General features: G+C 34.2%; 1 protein-coding gene across 1 annotated transcript; it reads right to left on the minus strand.

Annotated features, from left to right (window-relative positions):
- Window positions 1-15,230: 15,230 nt before the first annotated feature.
- On the minus strand, window positions 15,231-16,397 carry LOC120181982 (probable purine permease 11). The gene has a single exon (XM_039187011.1). The coding sequence runs from the start codon at window positions 16,272-16,274 to the stop codon at window positions 15,231-15,233; it is 1,044 nt and encodes a 347-aa protein (XP_039042942.1). The 5' UTR covers window positions 16,275-16,397.
- Window positions 16,398-22,901: the final 6,504 nt, after the last annotated feature.

Raw genomic sequence — 22,901 nt, forward strand, 5'->3', positions numbered from 1 at the left:
CGCCGCCGGCCACCGCCTCCGGTGGCCGGAAATTCCCAAATTTACCTAAAGTATAGATCTAAACGCCCTAAGACCGATTCCGGTCTTTGTTTTCCCTAAAAGACTCCTAATCGGAGTAAATCTACGAAAATACCTTCGGTATTTTCTGTTCTCCGGCGATGTTTAGTGCTTCCGGCGATGGTCAAGGCTCCAAGGGTAAGTTTCTTTCTTCTTTCTTTGTTTTCTGTTTTGGTTTTCTGCTGGTTGTGGGTTCGTGGCTCGTCTCTGTTGCCCCCTCTTTTATTTTGCAGGTAACGGTGGCTTTTATAGCCACCACAGTGCTCCTCTCTTACTGGTTAAAGAGTGGAAACTTTGGTGAGTCACCAAACTATGTGGTGACTCACCCCATAGCTGAAACGTGGACGGCCGGCGTGATGCTTCTGGAGTCTTCGAAGAGGCGGTGATGTCATGGCTACAGCGGTGATGTCATGGCTACAGCGGGGTGGAACACCTGGAGGTGGCAGCTGAGCTCTTCTGGAAACATGAGGCGGCGCTGCGCGGGGCTTCTGGAAACGGCGGATGATAACCTAGGGTTAGGAAACCCTAGGGTTTCCTTTGCTGGAACCGTCTGTGGACCGTTGGATCTCTCAGATCCAACGGCTGAGATCATTGGCGGCTGGCTGAGAAGAATGAAACCCTAATTGGGTTTAGGGTTTTTGTTAGGCCATTTCTGATTGGAATTGTAAACGGGCTTCGGGTTTTGGGCTTGTAAAATGGGTCTCCGGGTCCTTTGGGCTTGTAATAATTATTTAATAATAATATACTAATAATAATATTTAATAATAATAATAATAATAAATTTAATAATAATAATAATAAATTTAAATGGAAAAATGATGTCTACAGCTGCCCCTCTTTGCTCATCCTTGTGTTAGCAAGAATAGAGTAAAGACGAAAAAGACAATATTTTTTTCATTTGGCTTCTTTTGAGTAGGATGGAAATGTTTGAAAACATCATGCACTGAAGGGCTTACAGATGACCCGAAGGCTTTGAAAACATCAAAAAGCTCCCGAAGGCTTTTTGGAAACATCATGCACTGAAGACTTTGAAAACATCAAAAAGCTCCCGAAGGCTTTTTTGGAAACATCATGCACTGAAGGGCTTACAGATGACCCTGAGGCTTTGAAAACATCAAAAAGTTCCCGAAGGCTTTTTGGAAACATCATGCACTGAAGGACTTACAGATGACCCGAAGGCTTTGAAAACATCAAAAAGCTCCCGAAGGCTTTTTGGAAACATCATGCACTGAAGGACTTACAGATGACCCTGAGGCTTTGAAAACATCAAAAAGCTCCCGAAGGCTTTTTGGAAACATCATGCACTGAAGGACTTACAGATGACCCGAAGGCTTTGAAAACATCAAAAAGCTCCCGAAGGCTTTTTTTTGGAAACATCATGCACTGAAGGACTTACAGATGACCCTGAGGCTTTGAAAACATCAAAAAGCTCCCGAAGGCTTTTTGGAAACATCATGCACTGAAGGACTTACAGATGACCCTGAGGCTTTGAAAACATCAAAAAGCTCCCGAAGGCTTTTTGGAAACATCATGCACTGAAGGACTTACAGATGACCCTGAGGCTTTGAAAACATCAAAAAGCTCCCGAAGGCTTTTTGGAAACATCATGCACTGAAGGACTTACAGATGAGGCGAAGGCTTTGAAAACATCAAAAAGCTCCCGAAGGCTTTTTTTTGGAAACATCATGCACTGAAGGACTTACAGATGACCCTGAGGCTTTGAAAACATCAAAAAACTCCCGAAGGCTTTTTGGAATCATCATGCACTGAAGGACTTACAGATGACCCTGAGGCTTTGAAAACATCAAAAAGCTCCTGAAGGCTTTTTGGAAACATCATGCACTGAAGGACTTACAGATGAGGGAAATAGTTTACTAAGTAAAAAAAACTAAGGAAATCGTTTTCTTACTTTTCAACAATTTCATTTTTAGAAAAGATTGAATGAGAAACTATGGAAATCGTTTTCTCATTATTTTTCAAAATAACATGTTGATTGGGTAACATGCCCCAATCTCAAAATAATGCTCATTTTTGTGGATTACGTCCATCTATTCTTCAGATGTTCGCGTGATTACTGTATTTGCGATTTTGAATACCTTCTTTTTGTAAGGTATTTCTTATCATGAATCTTCTTGTTCTTCCGAAGATCTGTAAAACTTCATTTTTGAATGCACTTAGATGTATCAATGTAATGCATTGTCTATTGTGTAAATGATGTTTTTATGAATGCATGAATGTTGATGCAATCTTTATTTGTCTTCAAAGTGGTGAACTTGGTCTTCCTCTAGTTCATCATTTATTGCCATGGTTACCTCTGGATATCAGTGTAGCAATTTATGCTATCAAGCTTACATTTCTGTAGAATCATTTGATCAACTTGTATCTTTGCTGTCTTCTTTGCTTCATGAAAGTCTCAGAAGAAATGTTTCATTTGTGGAACTCTTGCTGTAGTCAGAGCTATGACTTTTATGCCTCATCTTGTCTTGGATAAAACCAACTTTCTTTGCTTGGACTTGTGTAGAAATCCCATAAAGCTTTCATCTTTGGAAAGAGAATCTATTATCTGACTCAGCAGGGATTAATTAGGAGAGTAGAGTTTGTTCTAATTTGACTCTTGAAACACATCACAAGGAAGATTTATTCCAATTCCTTTCATGTTTCCACATATAATCAGATCTCGAATAAGGCAACTTGGATCATATAATGTCGAGATGCTTAACAACAACTTGTAGTTCAACCATAGTTGGCTCCACTAGTTTCTTATTGTTAAAATTTCTGCTTCCCTTTTGTGGAAAGAAATCTTCATTATATCTTGGGGTTGAAGAAGACAGATTTCATCTTAGATCAATAAATGGAAACCATATGATCGTAACATTAGTTCAGTATCCGAATAGCAGGTTCGTAAAACATTTAACAGTGCATTCATCCTTTCCTGTGGCTTCTGCTCAGATGTTCGTAAAACATTTGACAACACATTCATCCTTTTTTGTGGCTTCTGCTCAGATGTTCTCAATCATTGAAGCTCTTTGCCTAATGTTCAAAGCTTTTGAATGATGTCATAAGACCATTTGAGAACAAAACTCCATGGGGATTTAAGTGTGATGTTGGTATGACAAAAAAATTAGTCAAATCCACAAGATATGCTAGTGCTGAATTGAATAAGAGACACCAACTGATATTGATATCATCTCGGGCAAAGACAAAGTGTGATACAGATCACGTTTTCTTCCGTATTGAGCATGGTAGAAAATAGAAACACTTCAGCTATAGGATCCATGTACAGAACGATATCCGTAGAATTCTTGATGTTGGGGATGAATCGCACATGATAAACCAAATAGATGAAAACTCGGTTTAGTCTAGCTGGCAATGATAACCCTAGTAATAATCGGGAAAGAGCAATATATATGAGCTTCTCTCTTTAATGTCATCAATTTAAACAAAACTGATGTGAAAACAGCTTCGTAACCTCAACAGTATGATTGAAACTAACTGACAGGAATCTCAAAGAAATGCTTTCAATTATCACCGACACACAAAAGGCCAAATTCAGATTTCGTGGTCTCGAGGAACTGATCCTTGGATTGAATGGTCTACAAAGGGACCATCTTTATTCATGTAACCGTAATGTAGTTTATCAAAGAACACACTTTCATGTGACATACGGTTAAGAAGATTAGGTATTTGAAAACATACTTGTTGAGTAAATGTTTGTTTAATAACATGATCATAATGTAACTGCCTGATGAACGAAGCAATTATGTATAGTCAGCTCGACTGTCACTGTTTCACCATTTTCATTCTTCATATCTTTCTGTCTCATTGGAAATATTTTTTCAAATCAATGATCTTGACACAGGATGATATTGTGGGCCTTCAACATGCCCCAACATTGGCTAATACAAGTGTTCAAAATGCATCAACAGTTCTGATTCTGATTGAAATGGGTTTTCAGCATGCCCCAACATTTTGCTAATAAATATTCAGAATATTTCAACATTTCTGATTCTGTTTGAAAAGGGTTTTCAGCATGCCCCAATATTTGCTTCTTGTTAATCTGAGTCTTCAAAATACCCCACATGGATCTGTCTGAAGTGAGCTTTAAAATGCCCCAATATTTGCTGATATAGATGTTAAAAGTGTGCTCAACATTACTTCTTGTTGAGATGAGCCTCCAAGAATGCCCAAATATTCCTATTGCTGTGAGCCTTCAAAATGCCCCAATATTCTATTTCTGGTTGAAATGGGCCCTCAAGATGTCCCTCTAGATTTATCTGATTCACTCTCAATCTCTGTTTGACTGGAATGTCATGATCCCCACGAGGTCCAATTTTGACAATGAATTGTTGTAGGTACTTGTAGCTTTATTCGTGCCCCAAATCTATTTATCTTGAATACTCTCATTCTGGTGTCACTAAACAGTAGTGTTACCAAGTAACTGAAATTCTCTTCATGTTATCACAAACTTAAAAAGTATTCAATCATTCTAACAGAAACGTTTGAGATATGTGTCCTCTGAATGAGGTGACCATTTTCTGTATCTGGAGGGATTTAGTCAGACAGTGAAGTAAAAATAGCTTGGTAATCCGTTCCATGCTGACACAGTGGCTTATCATCTTTCAGTGAAGGCCATATCTGAAATATACTTTTCTGTGGGAGCGAAACCAATTTATGCAAACAATAATCTGATACAATGGTAAGACTACATATACAATGGTACAAGCTCATCAAAAATCTGCACCCATGCAACATGTTGATTCTGATAACAACTCATCTGATTATGAAGCGATCTTTCATGATTATTTCACATATATTGATAGTTCTTCTGATATCGAGGAAATCATGAATTCTGATTCTGATGAGGAGAGTAAACTGTTATACTTGACAAAAATGGAATTCTCAGAGGTTGAAGCTTCAATAGCCTTGGAGAAATGTGGTCCAGATTCATCAATTGTAAAATTGACAAATTTTATATGTACTGCTCAAATGGCTAGGATTACTGATACATTTCTTCCAGTAAAAAATGGGAAGCCATTATGCGATGATCCCCATTATAAGAAAAGGCAAAATTCGGGCTATGATTTTTGGGAAAAGAATAAACAGAAGAAGCTTGAAAAGAAGCTTCTTAATGAAGATGATCATGCAGTTCATCTTTCAATTCCAATGATCGGTTCTGGAGTTCCTACCGAATCAGATCAGATAACTCAAAGAACACTTCCAGAAGATGATATTGGGTCTCCTTATTTCTACTATGAGCAAATTCATCTTTCAAATCCAATGATTGGTTTTGGAGTTCATACCAAATCAGATCAGATAACTCAAAGAACACTTCCAGAAGATGCTATTGAGCCTCCTTATTTCTACCATGAGCAAATTCATCTTTCAAATCCAATGATTGATTTTGGAGTTCATACCAAATCAGATCAGATAATTCAAAGAACACTTCCAGAAGATGCTATGAGCACATTTATCTTCAAAATTCAATGATTGATTATGTGGTTTCATACCAAACCAGATCAGATAACTCAAAGAACACTTCCAGAAGATGCTATGAGCACATTCATCTTCAAAATTCAATGATTGATTATGTGGTTTCATACCAAACCAGATCAGAACTCAAAGAACTCTTCCAGAAGATACTATTGGGTCTTCTTATTTCTACTATGAGCACATGGCACTTGTTCCAGTTAATGTTTGGACTGGAATATCACAGTACTTATTCGATGTAGAGCCAGAATTTGTAGATTCGAAGCATTTTCATACTATTACACTGAAAAGGGCTATATTCATAATTCTACCAATTGAGAACAGATTTTCTCTTATTCTGCTTCCTCCATGTACTGATGATTTTCCATTGACAAAGAAATGATGGTCTTCCTGGGATCCAAGAACAAAGTTGAACTGTTTATAAACATGTACAGGAAGTGCCAAACTGACAGAAATGATCTGTAAGGCTCTTGAAGTTTATGACAATGAAACACCTTCGAGTGTCCAGAAGTATGTTCTTGATGAGTGCTTGAAAATGGAATCTGGTATGGATTAGAAGGAATAAAATGGTTCCACTTGAACCTGATGAGGTGGAAATGCTTCTAGGTTTCCCTAAAAACCATACACGAGGAGGAGGATCTGCTAGAGACATGTTCCCCGGTGGTATCCATGTCCTGTCTTTTTCTTCTGGGATCAGTGATGCAGAGACTGTCTTCTATGGTCTTGGCATATTTTCGAAAACAAATGTGCAAGAACTGAATGATGATTGGTTGGAGCAATTGATGAGTAGATTTGTCGAATTCGACCTTGTTGTCGGTGACATTCCATATAGCAACCTTACTTATATAAAAGGCCTATAAGGGTAGATTCTATTCCAATGTCTTGTTCTGTGCCCTAAGTCCTCAAATTCAAATTCAGCAATCTTCTGGAGGACATAATGGATATCATCTTGACAAAGAAAATGATCATCATAGAAAAAGTAGCACTGATGTATCAAGACTTGAGCCAACACCAGAGTGCAAGTAGTGACTTGTTCATGGCTTTATGATGTAATCTTCTAGAGAACATGAATTGATGGTTGGGGAAAATAATCTGTCTGGTGATGCTTATTGCCCTCAGCATGAGATAAACGATAATATTTCTTGATGAGCTGCTAATAATGTCATAGGGTAGTGTCACAAGTTCAATTCTCCAGTCTTTCTGACTTCTCAGACCACTTGCTTTCAAAAATGTGAAGTACTTCATTATTCTGGCCTCGTTCATTCTTTTTCTACAACAGAGGTAGAATAAGCAACAATTGCTTTAAGGACCTTCCTCATTTGAGACTGTCCTGTTTGAAAATGTTTTTTCCTCCTTTGTTTATTGAAGAATTTTACAAAGTATTGCCCTTCTTAGGTTCACAATAGAATCAGATCATAAACAATGAATTTAATAAATATCAAGTAAATCAACTACACTTTTAAATCATTCAAAAATCATAGTCCTATGGCAAGTGTCAAAATTATTGACTGATTTGAGGTGTGGGTGGATTTTGGTAAAGTAGGTTCTTTCAAGTTGGTTCAGTATGTCGTTTTGGCTTACACTAACTTGAAGAAATGGTTGTTATACCCATCTTGTAGAGATGCTTCTTGTTTCCCTATTCTCAGGAACGTCTTTGGGATGTGCGGTGCTTTATTAAGAGCTTAAGATCGTCTCTTATGTCATTGTTGCACCATTCATTATTCGAACCGCCTTTTTTAGGTTTTCAACTCGAATCCTCCTTTGGTTTCAAGATGTTATTTAAAAATTTACATCTTGAACCCCCCTTTTATCATTTTTCATAACATGCATTAAAGATTTTAAAAAACAATTTTTGCAAATAAAAATCAATCTTGGAAGGTGGAATGAATTCTAAAGATATCATCTTTTACTTAGAAATCTATGTATGATTAGAATGGACTTTTCAGGTACGTAACGTAGGCCATGGTTTATGGTTACGAAAGAAAGGGATAAAAAAGGCCCAAATAAGTGTTTAAGGATAATCAAACCAAGGATCAATTCATTCGGATGCCATCAATCTTGCCTTGCTTAACTTGGATCTGCTTTGTTGGGGATTTTTCCATCATCTGGATCCCTCTAGACTGCCAAATTTTGGATTCATTTCCATTTTCTCATATCTTCAACATTTCTTGCTTTTCTTGTTTGTACTTGATCAACCTTGTAACTTGAGGCTCACCCATCTTGATTTAATTTTTTCTTTTTCTTTTTTTTTTAATTTTGTTTTTCTTTTCTTCTTTCTTTGCTGGATGAGTATAATACTTCAATTGCTTTGAGCACCTCCTTTTCCTTTTGTATTTTGGAGGTTTTCCATTAATCTTGATTGGATTGATCTTCAAGCACTATGTATTTGACATACTTTGTAGTTCAAAACTTTCATGACTTCATGGAAACTTGTCTTCGTAATAAAACTGTATTGACAATCTTTATTCTTGTGAGCCAATATCCTTTATCTTGCCCCCCAATGTAGAGGGTGATCCTTGGTTAGGGTTGAATCAGAAGAAAAATCATTCAGGCTCAAGTGGGGATAACAAATGATATATATATATATATATATATATATATTAAAGGATAAATGAAACAATGCCGTTCATCATCTCATACATAGAAACCTTTGTAAAAAGAGGTATCCACAGAGGGATGAATATTCAAGATTAACTTTATTTACATGAAAAATGTAATTAATGCATGATATATTTATTTCAATCAATCACTTTCCCCTTCTTCTTTGAGTATGCCCTAATCACTCGAAATTATCATCAATGAGTTGGTCCATGATGCCTCATCTCGTTTCTTCTTGCAGTAAGATTCATGAATAGTTGAAAGTTTGGTTCTTTTTAAGGTCTTTTGGTTTATGATAGTTTTGTGTTTGGAAGGAAAAATGTGTGACTTTTAAAGTCATGTATATGGTGGAAGGTAGTATCATCAATCAACTCTACCCGAAAAGGTAAACATCTGAAGTAGGTGTCTCAAAAAAAGGTGGAGACATTTCTTCGGAATCTTTGTAGTGTCAGGATTTGGTTTTGGTAAGGGTCGAGTAATTGACATTGGATGGGATATTGAAGATATAATTTTACCACTTGCCAATAGATCTATAACTCTTGCAAATTTAAAAGAATATTTAATCTACTTGATACTCAATAATCTCAAGATTAAAACTTGATTCTTTGCTCATAACCATAAAAGCAACACAATTTATTTTTTTGCACAAAAGGCAGAGAAAGGAACAGAAAACATATTCAAACAAGATGCTGAAAGTAGAAAGGTACTACAGTGGTAAATAATACTTCCACTTGTTTATGCATCATTACTCCTCTATTGTTGGGTGTGTACTTGGCCCAGGATTTTTATCCTTATTTGCTCCCCATTTCTTGATCATTTTTTGTGTCAAGACTCTTTTGTCAACAAGCATCTCTATTTCTTTTAACAGTTGCTTACAATTGCCCGTGGAATGCCCAAATACTCCCAAGTGATAATCACAAACACTACTTTGATCATAGCTATGAGCAGAAGGGTTTGATGTCACTTTAGTTGGTCTTGGTGTGATGTACTGACTTTTAACCAAATGAGGGTATAAGTCTGAAATAGAAGTTTGGAACACTTCTAAAGTTTTTCTTGATCGCATGACTTTCTTTGGTCGATCCGAACAGTTACTTGCTCTTTTTCTTTTGCAGTTGCGGGGATTCTGGATGCGACATACATTCACATCATCAGCTTTCACTTTTTGATCCGTTGGGCTCTTGGATGTGACTTTTGAGTTTTCTTCATTGATTACATTCTCAATTAAATCTCCACTTGTCACAAGATTCTCGAATTCTTTTGTCGGATTTGCCTGCATTAACTCGAAGAAAGGCGCTGGAAGGGAATCACGAAACATATGTGATATCTCTTCTTCTAACATGGGAGGTTGAACTTGTGCTGCCACTCTTCTCCATCTTAAGGCATATTCTTGAAATCTTTCATTGGTTTTCTTCTTTACTCTTCGAAGATCCATACGTGTTGGAACTAAGCCTTTAACATACCGATATTGTCCCAAAAATGCATCAGCTAAATCTACCCATTTCTTGATCTGTTCTTGGGTCAACTGATTGTACCAGACTACTGCTGGGTTAACAAGGCTATCATGGAAAGAGTGAATTAACAGGTCATCAGAATTTAAATATCCTCCCATTTTTCTGCAAAACATTCTCAGGTGGATTAGGGGACAACTTGTGCCATCATATTTCTCAAAATCAGGCATTTTGAATTCATGGGGAATAATCAAATCTGGAACCAAGCTAAGCTCTCTCGCTTCTAATTCTTTGTGGTAGGCACTAACATATTTCATGTTTCTGATTGCTTTCTCTGTTCTCTTGACTTTATCCTCATATTGTGAATAATTAATGAGGTTATTCTTTGGGTTTGAGTGGGATGCCCCAGGGTATGTTATCTTTCTCGACTCTTCAATCTGATAGCACGATTTCTCTATAGCAGTTGTCTCTTCTTCATCAGATTCCATTCCCTGAATAATTTGATCTGATCCATCTGGTACTGAATCTGACGCTTCTTTCCTTGTATCCCGAGGTAACCCTGTCAATTGTTCTGGCCACTGGTCTTGTAGTCCCTTATAAGATTGCTCCATTGTTTTCATGATGATAGTAAAGTAATATGAATGAATGGTCTTGGTTTTTACTGTTACAGAACCTTTCATGAATTATTTACATGTTTTTATAATCAAAGTACATAACAGTACTTAAATAAAAATTTGAAAAATGCATAACTGGAAAAATAAGAATGCTAAATGTGCATAGGCAAACATAAAAGTATGAATGCAAAATGAAAAATGCAAAGATGCAAAATGAAAATGCATGTATGAAAAGGTGTTTCTCAAGAGTGATCATCTTAGAACAGATTTCATTGAACACAAAAGTTTCGGTACATCAACAAAACTTTTACATGTAGGGGACAACTTTTAGTCCTAACTTCAATAAAACTTTACATATAGGGAATAACTTTCCCATTTTCTTCTCTAAAACCAAGTTAGTTTATCAGCTTATGGACCATATAGCTTGTCTGAACTGCAACTTCTTCCATGACATTCTGGTGTTCTTTCATCTCCTATGTCAATTCTCGGAGTTGCTCATTTTCCCTTGTGAGAGAACATTTGTGTTCAAAAAGTTTTTGGACAAAATCTTCATGTATGTTGCAACTCTTTTTCAGTTTGGTGACCCCTGCTATCCACTCTTCTGGGGTGTTTCCTATACCAGCATTTTGAAAGGCTTGACTGACCTTCTGGAAGTCTTCATGTATGGTTTCCATTTTGGTGCTCAATTTATCGTTTTCAATCTTCAAATGACGTATTTGAGCTCCAAACCTCAGCAAATCTTCTTCTCTCTGGGCGCCCCTACTGATACTCTTACCTTTGAAGACTTTTGGTATTAATCTAGCAGGACCTTTGGTTACCAAACTAGGTCGATCATCTATCATAAATTGTAAGGTTCCATGATCCAAAAGACTTTGGACTCGACGTTTGAAGGCAAGACAATTCTCGATGGTATGTCCTTGTGTTCTGGCATGATATTCACAATGAACGTTGATGTCATACCAATTTGGATACGGAGGTTGGAACGGTTTTATGTAATATGGAGCCACTTCTCGTGCTTCAAGTAACTTTTCATACAACTCTTTATATGATATAGGTATAGCATCAATATGAGAACCGCCTTTTATCTTGGATTGAACCTGAGTTTTAGATATCGGGAGCATACTAAACTTCGATGATTTCAGATTACATGGTTTCTTCTCTTCTCTGGGAGCTTGTACAGTCGTCACTATTTCTTTGGTATCTCCAGACGATTGGTGAATACGAATGATGACTGTCTGTAATTTCTCCAATTGGTTAAAATCCGAAGTCCCTTGCATATATGAAATTGTAAGATTATCTTCATTAAGCTTTCTCTCTTTCTGTACAGGAATCTTTTCTCTTTTGGCCAAAACAGATATTCTATCCATCATTTTGGACATCTGCTCTCTTATTTCTCGTATCTCCTTTTGCTCTTCAATGGGCATACAATCTTTGGGTGCATAGCTCTTCTCTATCTTTAGAGTTCCCTCAGGATGTCTTTTCTTGGCCGTATTATATTTTGTTTGATCATAGAACTTTTTGTCCATTTATGATTTCTTTCCAATATGATGAACAGTCTTTCCAGTAAACACCTTTTGATTATGCCATGATCATGCAATGTAAACAAAAGAAAATAAACAAATTAGAGCAATGTAACATGCATGGAAAAATAAAAAAACAAAAATAGAATAATTAGTACCAACTAATGGAAAAAATATATCTATCAAGGTATAAATCTTAACCTCATGCTTTCTAGTTCCATGCTTTGTTTGGAAAATTTAACCTAACCGCATGATTTCTAGTTCGCATGCATTTATTCAGGAAAAAGAAATAAATTAAAAGCTAGAGTTTATTTCTCCTTTGTGTATACCTACTGACAAAATTTCGGCATGGTTTCAGATCGGGAGAGTTTCTAGGGTTTATTATATGCAGGTTTTTAGTTCTAGGAGTAAAGGTACTCGAACTGTCCTTATTGATGCCCCCTTGGGCTGTCAAACCCTCAATCCTAGTCCATTACAGACTTAAGCGGATCGAGTTCAATTCGAGGGGACACATTTCTCTATGACTGATACGGAGAATAAATTCTCACGAAGACATAGAGCATATGAACCCCGAAAGTTACTTGCTAGGTCTGACACGGAGAATAAATTCTCACGAAGACGTCGCTTTCACTCCCACTTAAAAGGGACAAACTCAATTATAGAGCTTTATGTTATGCAATGCAAGTGTTGTGTGTGAGGAGAAATGTTCAAACCTCTAACAAATAAATAATAAAATTTAATATTTGAAAATAAAGCATTAAATAACATATAAATATTATGAAAATAATAAGTATATATATAAAAATTTTGAAAAGAAAAGAATTAAAAATTAAATATATGAACTTTTAATTTTTAATTAATAGAGACAATTTATAATTGATTTTAAAGTTTGACCAGTCCCCAGCAGAGTCACCAAGCTGTCGTAACCGATTTTCGTCCGGGCACGAAATATTTATTTGGCGGGAAAATTGATATGAATAAATGGTTTTGAAAATAATTTGGGAGTCGCCATCGGCCTTTTGGGTCAGGTAAGTCGAATACCTAAAAATTATTTTTTTAAAAGAGTTTTAAGAAAACATCAATTAAAAAAATGAACTGATCTGCGTTTATAACCAAAAATTCATTCTTTTTAATAATAAAAAGGGATTCGTGGTCGGTTACGTTTAGGGAAAGATTAGTACCCCTACAACGCCCAAAATTGGTACTTTTTAATTATAAATTGTCTCTATTATTGGAAATTTAAAAATTCAAAGATATATTTAATTCATAATTCTACTATTTCAAATAATTTTAAGAAAATATATTAATATACATAAATAAGATATTTACTTATTTAGAAATATCAGAAAAGGACTTCTAGGTACCTTAAGACAGCTCTTTTCTTCGAAAATAAAAATAAATATTAAAAATGTAATAAAACTAAATTATAATTTTTATAATATTTAGTTATTTAAAATACCAGAATAGGACATCCAGTTGTATTAAGACTGCCCTTTTCTTTGATATTGAAAATAAATAAACATTATTAAATAAATAAATAATATATATATTTATAATATAGTAAAACAATAATTAAAGTAATGATTTAAAATATATTAAAATAATAAAAATTAAATTAAGTTAAAATATAACTAAACAATGACTAAAATAAATAAAATAAAATAAATGTAAAATTATTTAAATTAATGAACATAATTCGAATCATCATAAAATAAAATTACTAATAGTGTAATTAATCCTTAATTAATTAATCAGTGATTAAAATAAAATTTATCAAAGTTTAAAGGCTCTATCTCGAATAAATAAAGACTCTAAGTGCTAAAAATGTAATTTAGCCTTATTTAATTAATCGGGTTAAAATAAATGTTAATAAAATTATAAGGTACTAAATCAGTTATTTACCCTAAATATATATATAAACTGATAATGACTAAAATGTAATAAAATAAAATTGAATGACATAATTAAAAGAATCAAAACTTGCTTTCAGTGACTAATTTGTAATGTTACAAACTCGGAGTGACTGCGGAAAGGGTTTAGCCATACATGTAAATTACGCATATACCCCTTCCCAAAACGACGTCGTTCGGGAATGGATATATATACCCTAAACGCCTGGCCCGAAGGGCCAAGCTTTCCCATTTCTTTCTTTTCTTTCTTTTTCTGAGAGAGAAAGCTCTCTCTGCTCTCTCTAAACTCTCTCCCCAGAGAGAGAGCTGACCACCGGCCGGCAACCATGATCCGCGGCATGTTCCGCCGCCGGCCACCGCCTCCGGTGGCCGGAAATTCCCAAATTTACCTAAAGTATAGATCTAAACGCCCTAAGACCGATTCCGGTCTTTGTTTTCCCTAAAAGACTCCTAATCGAAGTAAATCTACGAAAATACCTTCGGTATTTTCTGTTCTCCGGCGATGTTTAGTGCTTCCGGCGATGGTCAAGGCTCCAAGGGTAAGTTTCTTTCTTCTTTCTTTGTTTTCTGTTTTGGTTTTCTGCTGGTTGTGGGTTCGTGGTTCGTCTCTGTTGCCCCCCTCTTTTATTTTGCAGGTAACGGTGGCTTTTATAGCCACCACAGTGCTCCTCTCTTACTGGTTAAAGAGTGGAAACTTTGGTGAGTCACCAAACTATGTGGTGACTCACCCCATAGCTGAAACGTGGACGGTCGGCGTGATGCTTCTGGAGTCTTCGAAGAGGCGGTGATGTCATGGCTACAGCGGGGTGGAACACCTGGAGGTGGCAGCTGAGCTCTTATGGAAACATGAGGCGGCGCTGCGCGGGGCTTCTGGAAACGGCGGATGATAACCTAGGGTTAGGAAACCCTAGGGTTTCCTTTGCTGGAACCGTCTGTGGACCGTTGGATCTCTCAGATCCAACGGCTGAGATCATTGGCGGCTGGCTGAGAAGAATAAAACCCTAATTGGGTTTAGGGTTTCTGTTAGGCCATTTCTGATTGGAATTGTAAACGGGCTTCGGGTTTTGGGCTTGTAAAATGGGTCTCCGGGTCCTTTGGGCTTGTAATAATTATTTAATAATAATATACTAATAATAATATTTAATAATAATAATAATAATAAATTTAATAATAATAATAAATTTAAATGAAAAAATGATGTCTACAGCTCCTGGAGGTGGCAGCTGAGCTCTTCTGGAAACATGAGGCGGCGCTGCGCGGGGCTTCTGGAAACGGCGGATGATAACCTAGGGTTAGGATACCCTAGGGTTTCCTTTGCTGGAACCGTCTGTGGACCGTTGGATCTCTCAGATCCAACGGCTGAGATCATTGGCGGCTGGCTGAGAAGAATGAAACCCTAATTGGGTTTAGGGTTTCTGTTAGGCCATTTCTGATTGGAATTGTAAACGGGCTTCGGGTTTTGGGCTTGTAAAATGGGTCTCCGGGTCCTTTGGGCTTGTAATAATTATTTAATAATAATATAATAATAATAATATTTAATAAAAATAATAATAATAAATTTAATAATAATAATAAATTTAAATGAAAAAATGATGTCTACACATGGCTTTCCCGAACATCAGTTCGAAGCCTCCTTGCCTTTGTGTCATCAAGATAATTTTGATAAATGTAAGAGGCAAAACCACAGAGTGCAAGAAGCACAGCAACTACCTTCACCCCGTTCATTTTGTCATGAAAAACTACCAGAGCAGCTAGAGGAGTAACGGCCAATGAAAGAGTACTGATGACATTGGAGAAGAGAGACGTGACGAGAAAAATCAAGCCTACAACACCAACAGCACATACTTGCCAAGTTACAGCAGTCCAAACCAAAGTCAGCACATAAGAAACTCGTCCGGCATCGAAGCCATGCATCTCGTGCTGCAAACTCTTCCATTCCCCGCTCGCAAAGAGGCCCACGACCGACACACAACTGGCAACGACCGATGTATAGATTTGCATTTCCAAAACAACAGAAAACGTTTCCTTCTTCAAAACCTTTTGAAAAGAAAGCTGCATAAGGGAAAGCAAAAGGGAGTAAAGGGCAGAAGCTCCGAGGGTAGCGAGGAAGCCGATGAGAAATTTCTTCTTGGAAACTCCCGATGGTCCTTCGGAATCATCATCAACTGCGATTAAGGCAGCAGACAATGACAAGATAACCACCGAGTTCAGGATCAAAGCAGTGAACTTCTGTGAATTTAGAAAGTAAGAGAAAACTGCATTGAAAGCTAATTGAGTTGCACAAATGAGAGAATACGTAGAGGCTGAGAGGTACAATAGCCCAACAGAATACAACATATTGTCACCGGCTACGACTGCCCCGAGAACAAAATAAACCAGAGCAAGAATTCTGATGGGAGGCCAGGTGGAAGAAGTTGAAGCTTCCGGAGAAGGGCGAAGGAAAAACAACGGGATAAAAAGGACAGGGAAGCCAGCAGTTTGCACAAGAGTGGCCATCCATTTACTATTCCCACCCTGATCATAATAAAATCTCCCCAGAAGAACTGCAGCAGCTTGGCCAGCAATGAGGAAGAAAAAGTTGATTGCCACCAAAGCCCACCATTGCCAGTGCTTGAGTTTAAGAAACGGTGAATGCTCCATCAAATTTTCGTCCTTGCAAACAGTTTTACCTATACATTTGCAATTGAAAACTAAAATAAATGAATTGGATCAAAGTTCTAACATCAAGAGGACTATTGTTTACTTTTGGCGACATGAAGAGCATGAAATAGATTCATCCAAGTCCCAGCACTATAAAATTAACATTTATATCACCCTTCAAGCCCAATTATTATTATTATAACGAGAAGAACGAGGGGCTGAAACATTAAGGAATTTCATTTTACGTCAGCCGGTAAATATAGATATTATACCTAAGCGAAAACTTAAGAGGTAAAGAATCATATCATCAGTAATCAACAGAACAAAGCCCAGCAATGGAGTCTATGCATTAAAACAGAACCAATATTCAACATTCACCTGTCTTCTTTGCATAATTAAGATGCGCAGAAGCACTCCATTAATGAACCCAAAAAAAGAGCGCGCATCACTTAAAGGAATCTTATCAGAGTACTGAAAACAATTTCTTACAGTTCACTTCCGAATTCTGATGAGAACCTGTCCCAGAATTGCGGGTCGCCAAGAAAATGAGAGAGATGAAGAAGATATACGATCGGAAGGGAATAGAAAATTCAAGACAAATGGGAAATTTAGATTTTTCGCTCACTTCAACCTCATGAAGTGAAAAGTGTTGCCCGTCCCGTCGGCTCGTGATTCCATTTTATAGTGGCGGAAAATTTTAACCTCAATTATTTAGGGTAAATTAAACTTTTAACCACTTAACCTTACCATTATTTTTACTTTAACTATTAAAGTTTAAATATTTTTCAACTTAATCACTAAATCTTAGACTATGAATTTTTGTTTGGGTAAACTACATGAATGACCATATAACTATGGGTCAGGTCACAAAATGACCATCATTTTTAAAATTATGACAAATATATCACTAAACTATTTAAATGAATTCAAAATGGTCGTACGACACTAACATCTAGCAGAGATGTTTACAATTGAAAAAATTGGTATGACTAGGGTGAGGGTCCATGTAAAGTTACATATTTGTGGCTCTGGTACCCTGCTTTGTTTTCTTTTATTTTGGACACTACTTATATATGATTTGCTTCCTTGGATTTTCATTTAATCCAATTTGATCTTGATTTTGTTTTTAATTTGTCTAATGCCTTAATTTGATCATTAACTTTAAAATCTTTTATTCTAGTCATGTATTAAATTTGTAGATTAAATCCCCTAGATTTTAGACTTAATCAATTTGATCACCAAGATTAACTTTAATTCTTAATTTTTATTTAGATATTAATTTCAACTTAATATAACAAAATTTCATTTAATTGGGTACATGCATACTTGGTACCTGGTTTATTATATATATATAGATATTATTTTTATTTTTTATTAAATTTTTATTTATAATTCTCAAATTATCTCACTCTAACATTCTAAATTCCTAATTTCATAAATTTTGCCATCATAACATTCTAAATTATTAATTTCTTACATTATTTCACATTAACATTCTAAATCATTTTTTAAAATATTTATTTTAATTTCAAAACATTTGAAATTTAATTATAATTTTTGTTTTAATTTTTAATATTTTTTTCAATTATTTAATTTGATTTTTTTAACTTTATGTGTGAATTATATATTACAAACCTTTAAATTTTAGAATTTTTCTTCTATATATATATATTTTTAAATAATATAATTCTAAAAAATAAAAAAAATATAAACCAGGTATCGTGACCTGAAAATACGGGTACCCAAGTTTTACGGATACTCAGATGTAATGGGCTGGGACACGGGCCAAAATTTTGATACCCAAAAATTTTGGGTACCCGGTTTTGAACAACCCTAGTGGTAGGACTTTGAAGGAGTAAATAGAGTGACTAAACTGTAAAACGTACAAAATATAAGGACCTAGATGTGAGAAAATATGTCATTTGTCAAGAGAAAAAAATATGAATTCAAACATACTTTCACATCATCTTCTTCCTCTCATATTCGTACTTTGATATACATGAGTTAGTGGCTTATGTTGAGGAGTCCTCGTGGTAAAGTTAGATGATTTTTATTAATTATGAAATTATTGTGATTTTAGGGAGATATAATTTACATAATATAGTTAATAATTAATATGATATAATTAATATTTCATATTATTAAGTTAATTGAGAATATGACAACACTTAAATCATTAAAATAAATCTAATAATTTATTTATAATTGATTTAAGATTTTAATATTTTTAAACTAAAATTACTGTTTTCATATTTATTTTTTTAATAATTATATATGAAATCATTAAAAAAATAATTTACTATTCAAATTATAATATATATTATATTATAATTAGTGATGAAAAATATATATTTTTATATTATAGTTAATATTCAAATTATAATCATAAGATTGTCACATGTGTCATAATTTGATTGGAGAAATAAATTTATTAAATTAAATTGAAAGTAAGACCTAATTAAGAATTAACGTTATTCTTGGTGATCAAATTGATTAATTCTAAAATCTAGAGGATTTAATCTACAAATTTAATACATGACTAAAATAAAAGATTTTAAAGTTAATTCTCAAATTAAGGCATTAGACAAATTAAAAACAAAATCGGGATCAAATTAGATTAAATGAAAATCCAAGAAAACAAATCATATACAAGTAGTGACCAAAATGGAAGAAAATAAAGTTGGGTGTCAGCATCTCAAATATGTAACTTTACAAGGACTTGTGCCCTAATTATACCAATTTTTAACTGTCACATAAACAACTCCGTTAAATGTTAACGTCATGTGACCATTTTAAACTCATTTAAACAGTTTAGTGGTATATTGTCTCAATTTTAAAAATTGTGGTCATTTTGCAACTTGACCCATAGTTATGTGGTCATTTATGTAGTTTACCATGTTCTTTTGGAAATTTTTTTGTAACCACTTATATTGTATAAACACCCTGCAGCATTGGCTCAAATCAATAACCTCTAAATTAATGTTTGATTATATAGTTTTTTAATGTTTTTTTAAATTATGTAGACATTAATTTAAAGTTTGATTACTTATGTATCGTGATCAATTATTGTATTAAATATCATTGATGATATTTGTTAGATTTTAAAATTTTCAAATACACAAATTAAATACCCTCAATAATTAAAGAGATGATTATCCCGTGGAGAAAATAAAACCGAAGATACAATCGCTAAGCTTGAAAATCTCCCTTGCTACAACTTGTCTTGCTTTACTGAACCATTTGATTCTCTTTTGTCTATTCTATATTTTGATAAGTTGGATATGCTATGAGACATTTGTTTTATTCTATCTTTACAATTAAAAAAAAGAGAACGGTTGTTATTTTTAGAAGTTTTTAAGTTCGAGCATTATTGACTGCAGAATATTTGAACGTTTATCGTAAATGATTGAGGATCTTTATAACATATATTACCACTTGTAATCACCTCTGACATTTTTTATGCTTGAACTCGAAATTTCAAGAAATAACAATAATTCTTTTACTACTGAAATCGCTCGGCTCGTTTCTTGATATAGTAAACCATCTATTCTTACTTCTTAAATACGAATTGCCTTGGTTTCACTCGAATTCCACTACCTGTTATTCTTGTTGTCCATGACCCACTTTATTAACATCATTGCCTCCACCAAAACACCATCAAATCGATATTATCTATACCCATCAAATTCACCACTAACAATCAAACTAGTTGATCGTTCCAGCACTAAATCAGTCATCAATCATTATCCAGAAGTCCATAAACCCTAATCTATTGTCATCCCAACCAAATTTATAACCCTTACGTACAAAGGGAAGCCAAGAAACCATTAGGAAAATTTAACCTTTTTTTTTACAAATATTTTAGTGTCGTCTATCATATCATAGTGTAAATTAATTTTTGAAACACGTTAACCTATTGACTGAGATGTGATAGTCGTTTAAAATTTTGGAATCATAATTTATCATATCTCAATCAGGATGTTAACGTCCAACTTAGATTGCCGTCGATTTTTTGATGAAAAATAATGAGCTTGGAACATATGAATAGTCGAGTGATCATTTTGTAACTTTTAATAGTCGAGAGACTCAACAAAGCAACACCTTATAGTCAATGATTGTTTTATAACTTTTAATAGTCGAATGACTCAACAAAGTAATACCCTATAATTAGGGGATCGTTTGTATAATTTAGTCAAAAATCGAGTGATGAACATTATAATTTAATAATTTAATATAAATTGGTTGATTTTTTATTATCTAAATATAGATATATCATATAATGGCAGATTTGATTTTTAATCAATTTAATATTTATTTTTAATTATGTATAGTGATAAAAAATATGTATTCAAACAGATTTTGATATGATTAGACCAGACAAATTTGACTTGAATCCGATTATTTGAATCGATTTACTCAAATCGAGAATCGAAATAGACCCGAACATGATGACTCAAATTTGACCGGAAACCTAAAAAACCGAATTGAATCGAAACAGACCCGAATTTTAGTCAAACCAAAAGTAACCCGAACTGAAACGACCCTAATTTTAGCCAAACTAAAAGCAACCCGAACCGAAAGTAACTCGAACATGTACCTGATTTTAACTCAATAATTGAGTTAAAGTGTATAAAAATACTAAACTAACTTATTAAATTGGTTTTCAATTTATTTAAATCAAATTATGAATTATTAATGAGTTAATTACATCATATTTTCTCAATCTATGACCCTCATTTTCAAATTAATCCCTAAACTTTTAAACATTTTAATTTCATCCTTAAACTATAACTATTATTCTAAATTAGTCCTCAAACTTTTGAACATTTCATTTTCATCCCCAATCTATGAGCTTCATCCTAAATTGGTTCCCAAACTTTTTGAATATTTCAATTTTATCCTAAATTATTCGTATATACTAATCACATCCCTTGTTAATAAAATCATTAGGCAAGTTATATTATTATATGTTTGAAAAATAAAATAAAATAAAATTTAGGTTAAACTATGGTTGAAATGGATTACACATTTGGATGAATTTGGGGATGAAATTAAAATATCTAAAAGTTTAGGGACCAATTTAGAATGAAATTCATAGTTTGGGGATGAAATTTGAATGTTAAAAAGTTTAAGGACTAATTTATAATGAGAGTCATATTTTAAGGATGAAATTAGAATATTTAAAAGTTTAAGGACTAATTTAAAATGAAAGTCATAGTTTAGGAACATATGATGCAATTAACTCATTATTAATTTAAAAATATTTATCAATGATATAATAATATAATATCATTTATAAATATATTTATAATAATATTTATTTAAACATAAATATTATATTATTATTACTTTTAAATTTCATAAAAAATATTATATTTATAATTAAACATTAAATATCTAGTTTAAAATTTTAAATATAATAAAATTTATAATTAAAAAATTTATTTTTTTAATCAAATAGATTGTAAAATAAACTTTTAAGTTCATATCAATAAAAAAATCACAATCTTTAACATATCCTATAAATCGAATTTGAGTTAAATTATAATATCTAAATAATAATTGAATTTGAATGAAATTGAACACAAATGATAATTTAAAAAAAAAATAGTTTATAAAAATATATCAATAATTTTATATATACTTGATTTGACTCAACCCTACTCAATCTAAATTGACCCGAAAATCTGAAGTTGACCCAGACAAAAAATAGTTGACCGGATTTTGATCCGACCAAAAAAATCAATCGATTTGATTTGATTCGACCTAAATCAACAGATCTGATATTGACCCAACCTAAAAATCAATCGATTCGATTTGATCCGACCTGAATCAACAGATCCAATATTGACCCGACCCAACTTACTACAGACCAGAACAAAACTGAAATTCAAAATAACCCGACTCGGTCCAACTTGAATTAAGCTTAAACCCGAAATGACCCAATCCGAGTTACCCGTTTGCCACCATAGATCAATTTATTTATCTATTATAAAATTTAAATTTCTGATTAAATTTTATTTTCCTTAAATTTGATTAGATCGGGTTCGGCCATATATATATTATTAATTAAAATTTTCACAATTCTATAGGCATTGGGCTAGTCCACTTTCATTCGGACTTGGGCCTCAACAGGCTTTCGACTCCTTTAATTACAATGTCGGTTTTGGCTTGGCAAGTATTAATTTTCATATTTTCCCCCCTAAATTGTTATCTTCTTTTCAGGTTCATCATAAAATTTTCAATGGACATGGTCTGATTCCCTTTGCTCTATTTTGAAAAAAAATTGCAAAAAGAAGAGCGATCTTCAAATCGCAAACGCCGTTTGATTGGATTCCAATGGGCCGCTTGACGTCCACCGTCGAAGTTCCGGGACGAAGGCACGAATCTGTTCGGGAGAACGGTCGCTACATTTCTGAATCCGATGTTTCGCCCGATTACCCCCGCCACAGCCGTCGTAGCCCAAGCTATGAAGTATACGAACGCGACCAGCAAAGCCGCAAGGGTAACCAACAGCGTAATCGTTCTGGTTCTCCTGAATATTAGAAGACGAAGCCCTCCAGAAGTTCCTGAAAGAAGGCAGCGTTTTCACAGCGAGAAATCCAATGATTCTATCAATTGCCGCCG

Source organism: Hibiscus syriacus, unplaced genomic scaffold (genome assembly GCF_006381635.1).
Source record: "Hibiscus syriacus cultivar Baekdansim isolate YM2019G1 unplaced genomic scaffold, ASM638163v2 tig00112614_pilon, whole genome shotgun sequence".
NCBI classification, from domain to species: Eukaryota; Viridiplantae; Streptophyta; class Magnoliopsida; order Malvales; family Malvaceae; genus Hibiscus; species Hibiscus syriacus.